General features: G+C 33.3%; 1 protein-coding gene across 1 annotated transcript; it reads left to right on the top strand.

Annotated features, from left to right (window-relative positions):
• The first annotated feature begins 624 nt into the window (after window positions 1–624).
• Window positions 625–5,437, top strand: LOC106667027. Its single transcript, XM_014394621.2, has 9 exons — window positions 625–725; window positions 4,091–4,216; window positions 4,292–4,378; window positions 4,493–4,690; window positions 4,749–4,932; window positions 4,995–5,062; window positions 5,122–5,222; window positions 5,281–5,364; window positions 5,420–5,437. Exons 2-8 carry the CDS (start codon window positions 4,093–4,095, stop codon window positions 5,362–5,364), a joined length of 846 nt encoding a protein of 281 aa, XP_014250107.1. The 5' UTR covers window positions 625–725; window positions 4,091–4,092; the 3' UTR covers window positions 5,420–5,437.
• The last annotated feature ends 282 nt before the right edge of the window (window positions 5,438–5,719 follow it).

The following is a 5,719-nucleotide window of genomic DNA, read 5'->3' as shown; positions in this document are numbered from 1 at the left end:
TAAATAAGTGTGTGGTGATTAGTGACCGTTAATCGATATTTATTTAGAAATCGTGAGATGCGGTCTGGTGTGATGTAGGTTTGGAGAAAAACATTTTCTTTATCGTGCCAACGTTTCGATCTTTATTGAGATCATCTTCAGGGCCTGGGATTTACAAACATTGTTTACATATAACAATGTTTGTAAATCCCAGGCCCTGAAGTTGATCTCAATAAAGATCGAAACGTTGGCACGATAAAGAAAATGTTTTTCTGAAACCTACATCACACCAGACAGCATCTCACGATTTCTAAATAAATAAATAAAACGAAATCGGACATTTTTTTATGATTTACCCTATTAATACCTCAGCACAATAAATTATCTTGGACACTAATTTTTACTTACAAGTCTTCTAAATTCTATACATTTTGTAAATAAAATTATAATTTTCATTGTAAACTCAATTCGTTTATAAAAAAAATAGGTCTTTTGCAATGGACGATTACTGCCTAGTGTACATTATATGTGGCAAAGGTTTTATAGTCGGATGTGGTCAAATTCAACTGGAAATTGAAAATTAAAAGCACCGCTTTTTTTTTGTGAAAACTTTCTCCTTAAAATTGTGAACTCGGGGTTAAAACGTATGACGGCGAGGGGCGTAAAGGTGCAAAACGGATGAGCGCAGAAGTGGATCTCTCTTCGTATCGATCCGGTCCCCCTGTCAAATCTGCGACATCCAACAGGTAAATACCATCCGTTTCTTATATTCAACAGATATTTCCTGATTTACCACATTCTCACATTGGAATTTTGTAAATTCGATATGTTTTACGTACAGTCGATTCGGAAATGTCGACCCTTGGCCGCTTCCGTCTTGTCGGGGCTTCATTTTAGAAAGACCCATTGCGACATTCGAGCAAACACCTGTTACGTTGTCTTGTATTTTGTACTTTTTTTGTTGCGGCTTTTGTCACATTTCAACCAGGGTGAAATTGTTTTCTTTTGATTTCTTGTATTCTCTTCATCGAAAGTACATCAAAACTCGACGAAACCTTTGAAAATGGGTGTAGGTCAAGTATTACACAATACAGCAATAATTACATTAATTTTATCATTTCTACGCCTTCTTGAAGGTAGTTCAAATAATTTTTATTTTATTTATTTAAATAATTATTTATTTTAATAGGGGATATACATAGCTTTTTTTCCTCCAGATGTTTATTGTAAACTGATGAGGATTATTACAATCCTTGATAAACTATGAGCGTTTTAACATTTTTACTTTTGGACTAGTTTGGACTGGTTTCAGGCTCTTCTGTTGCCCCTTTTCAGCAAATTTATACAATTTATACAAGCTCTTTAAAAAAAAGTGTTATAAACAGTAAAATTTATTATGATTGGGATGCTCCGTCAGGTAGATATGGAATGTAAATGTAAAATTATTTTTTTAAGTAAGCTAAAGTTTCATCAAATTTATTGACATCCTCAAGGCATGTACTAATTGAGATTTTCAGTCAATTTTACATGATTAAGTCTGAAGATTGATACCTGTTTAACCATGACTGCTTTACTTCTTTTGTACAATCACACAGAGATACAGATTCAATCGACGGACTGAATCTATGAACCTGGCCAAGAATGCCAATTTTCAAACAAATTTCATCATAAAGGACATCATTTAGTAGTAATATCGATAGTAAAACATACTAAAATATACCGAACAATAATGAAAATAATATATTCTTTAGAATATTAATTACGTATAATCGAATTCCGAAATCACATTAAGAAAGAAAAATCAGAAAGAGAAAGAAGATAAAAGGAAATGGAAAGAAATGGAAGAGGAAAGAAAAAAAGAAATATAAATATATTTATTCAAAAAATTTCACCCCATTACACAGTAGAAAAATATAAAATAAATAATAAAAATGTTACAAAAAATAACAAGAAATAATAATGAACAAAATTTGTATGAATTGATATAGTATTCATTCTTCTTCGTAAACTTAATACAAATCTTGTGCAATTATTAAAAAGTATTCTAATTTTTTTAGTAGAAGTGTAATTAAGTGAAAAAGAGCAGATATTTCTGTAATATGGTAAAATAAGAGTTTGGACTAGTCTAAGATTTAGTGTCGGGGAGATAAATTTATGATTTTTCCAAAGTGAATTTAAAGTCCTGTCCACCTTTGAGGCTTTGAGGAAGCTCCAGCTAGACAGAACTCTGGGGGTATCAGTTGATGTCATGACTGCTAAATTCAGTTTTGAGAAAAAATTTCTAAGCAAAACACTTTGTAGACCAGAATGGTAGAAAGGTATCCCAATTAATGCCTACCATATCTGGTTTACTGATGGCTCCAAAAGCGAATATGGGTTAGGAACTGGCATTTATGGAAATAAACCAAGGACCAAAATTGATATAAGCTTCTTTGAAGTGGAAATTGTGGCTATTGAATATTGCGCCAGGAAAATAAAAAGGCTGGGTGTTGTCAATAGAAGCATAGCCATCTATTCGGATAGTCAGGTGGTATTGAAGGCAATTGCCAGATTCATTTGGGACTGCACTAGAGCCCTGCCAGACATTGGGGAAAATAACAAAATTGCCCTTGCCTTGGGCAGAGAGGCAGTGAAGCTGATAAATTGGTCAAGAAAAGGCCCATGAAGACACTTATTGACTCTGAACCCTTTTGTGGTTTACCAAACTGCCAAAAATGTGGATACATTAGACAACTGATTAAAAATAAGTCCTCCATTCAAGGGAGTTTCCATGTAGCCTAGGACGGAGTAAAAAGTATATCAAAATAGCATTGCAGATACTAACAGCAGAACTACTAAATCTAGAACATGATAGATTAAAATAATAGTTGGACTGCTGAGAGGACACTGCAGACTCTGGAGGCATCTGTATAGACACAGAGTGACAAAAACAAGCCTATGCAGATATTGCCAAGAAGAAGAAGAAATAGCGAAACACGTCCTCTGTTAGTGTGAAGGCCTATGAAGGCTGAGATTCCTAATCCTGTAAGTGGAAAAGCCAGGGCCTGAAGGATACACACAGGAACCCTTGAAAAAATTTTGGGGTCTGGTAAAAAGCCTTAAGCTTAACGAGGAGCTCTACTTAATTTAAAAAAAAAAANAAAAAAAAAAAAAAAAAAAAAAAAAAAAAAAAAAAAAAAAAAAAAAAAAAAAAAAAAAAAAAAAAATGGTCATGGTGTGCAGGTCATAAAGAGCCTGGCTCTTGTAAAATCTAATCTAATCACCCTTCTAGCAGGAAAGCCTACATAATCATCCCAAGATAAACTGTATTAAAAGTCACACCAAGGTTTTAAACCTGGTTAGAGAAGGGTTTTAAAGGGGCGCTGTGATTAATGCAAGGAAAATCCTCAGTTGGCAGATGTGGGTTTCATGTCGTTTTTAAAAACTCAGATGCCATGGATCTGAAACAAGCCGGTGAGGAAGGAGGACTTACCTCCCGAAGAAGGAAATTCCATAGTCTAGCCCCTGCAATTTTGATGGATAAGGGTTAAGCTTGAAAGGAGTGTTGAAGTCTTGGTGCATTTGAATAAGGAATTTGGGGAAAAAAATTGATCAATATTGAGGACATTTGATTAATTTTAAATCAGTACATTAAAACTAAGTTTACAAGTGGTTTGAATGTTAAGATTGCTGAAGACATTAATAGTAGGAAGAAATATGATCTCTTGGTTTAAGATCATAGCAGTAAGTATCTAACGCAGGAATAACAAGCAATTTAAGGTGATGAGCAGATTGAAAGTATAAGGAAAACAGCGCTACAGTAAGAGAATAAATGAATTATTAGGGATTTAGTAAGGAGAGCTATTTTAAGTGTTTTAAGTTTTCTATGGAGTGAAAAAGCTAAGGCGTCGAAGAGAATGGAGGCTTGAGTTGACTTTTTTAATAACAAGAGCATACATAATCATGTAAGCTTGGTGTTAAAAATAACACTGAGATTTTTAACTTTAGGACAAAAATTAATAGGGCTGTGTTATGAGGAGAAGATAGACAATCTGTTTGTTTTTTAAATTAATTAATAAGGATATATATATNATATATTTATAATAATTATTTGCTGTTTGCATAATTTCAGAAATGATTTTCTATGACACAATATTTCTGATATTCGGTTTGTGTGCCGTGTCACTGGCATTGCCGACAAGCCTTTTAGAGGATATGAAAGATGCACAATTCCACACTCCCGTCAGAACAAATAAAGGTTTTTATTTATGCTTTTATGTAAATTACAATCCCAATAAAATTGTTTTTAAGTAATAGTATTTTTCCTTTATAGTAAAAAGGGCACAAGAATTCATCATGTTTGGAAATCAGCAAAATAGGGCGATTAATAATTTTGGAAGTACTAAAAACGAAAAACGAGGTATTTATATAATTTTTATTGCAGCTTCATTTGCATGTGGAAACAAAATGAATGTAATTATTACTGTAGTATTTTTTACAGTCGTAAAAGACTTTGTTTTTCCTGTGTTTTCAGCAGCCGAATTAGATGACAATTCGCTAGTTGATGAGGAAGAACCTATGCCGACCCTGGTCTCAGATTTAGAAGAGCATGTTTATAACAACAACCAACTTGGACAAGGAAGAGAGCCACAATCGCACATTAGCCGGGACTTGTATTACAACATGCTTCTAAGGAACCTCGATCTCTCGCAGAACCTCCATAACGAACCTGGTAATTTATTCAATATTGTCGGTAAAACATTTTTCTTATTGTCCGTTACCTTTTGCAGCTTACAATCTTGACCTTCCCTACTACAACATAATGGAATCAAGGGAAAAGAGGGAAATTAAGGAAAAAAGTTCAAAAGACCAGGAATGGAAGAGGGAGGACTCGCTCACCCCCGAAGAGCTTCTCGTTTTGTTAAAAGTCTGGGAAAATATGGAAAAGCCAAATCGGAAACTTGCAAATCCAAGGTAAAAACCTTTATATTCTTTATTTCAGATATACATCTCTCTAATGAAATTGTTTATCCCAGATATTCTTTACATGAAAATGATCCATATGATGAGGAAGATGAAATGCCAGTTCTATCTGATGACAATGGTTTGTTATTATTGTTTTAATTTTTAAAAACTAACTAAATATTATAATTTTGTTTTAAGGACCTTGGTACGACAGAGTTGATTACTATTCTCATCCATCACGTGAAAGGGAAGTTGCATGGCCAAGGCAACACAAACGTTTTATGGTGTCCAAACGATTTGTGAGTAATCATTTTTCCTAAATTATATGTTCAACATACTGATGGGTTTTACTCTCAGGGCCGGGATTCGATCCCACCGGTTATGCCTTTCCAGGAAGAATATGCTGATGAGATTCCACTTCGGCGACGGTTTCTGCTTTAAGTAAGTTAAAATAATTGTCTTCTGGCTATTATGAATAATTTGGCAATTTTTTCAGGTATCTTAGAAGATCTCCAAAAAATATATCACTATATTACAAAAACTTCTTCTTATAGTACTATATCTATGTGAATGGAACACAAGTTTTGTTAGTCATAGGCACCTATTAATAAATGTTTTAATAACGGCCATAATAACTTTGTATTGAAAATTTATATTAAAGTTAAGTTGAGGAACTAGAATAATCTAAGAGTGAAGTAATGTTACACATGAAAATTTTTCAAGTGAATCTTTCAAAAATTATGCAATTTTCAGTTTTACAAATAATTAATATGTAATTATTTGTACCTACAATTAT

This window comes from Cimex lectularius, unplaced genomic scaffold (genome assembly GCF_000648675.2).
Source record: "Cimex lectularius strain Harlan isolate CLEC.00 unplaced genomic scaffold, Clec_2.1 scaffold97, whole genome shotgun sequence".
Classification (NCBI taxonomy): domain Eukaryota; kingdom Metazoa; phylum Arthropoda; class Insecta; order Hemiptera; family Cimicidae; genus Cimex; species Cimex lectularius.
The sequence above is the reverse complement of the archived record's forward strand: the minus strand, read 5'-3'. Positions and strand labels throughout refer to the sequence as shown.

Bases quoted from the DNA above. Each gene is read 5' to 3' on its own strand.
- LOC106667027 (XM_014394621.2), top strand. From the start codon at position 4,093: ATGATTTTCTATGACACAATATTTCTGATATTCGGTTTGTGTGCCGTG. The intron at 4,217-4,291 runs GTTTTTATTTAT...TTTCCTTTATAG, and splicing joins TCCCGTCAGAACAAATAAAG to TAAAAAGGGCACAAGAATTC. The intron at 4,379-4,492 runs GTATTTATATAA...CTGTGTTTTCAG, and splicing joins TACTAAAAACGAAAAACGAG to CAGCCGAATTAGATGACAAT.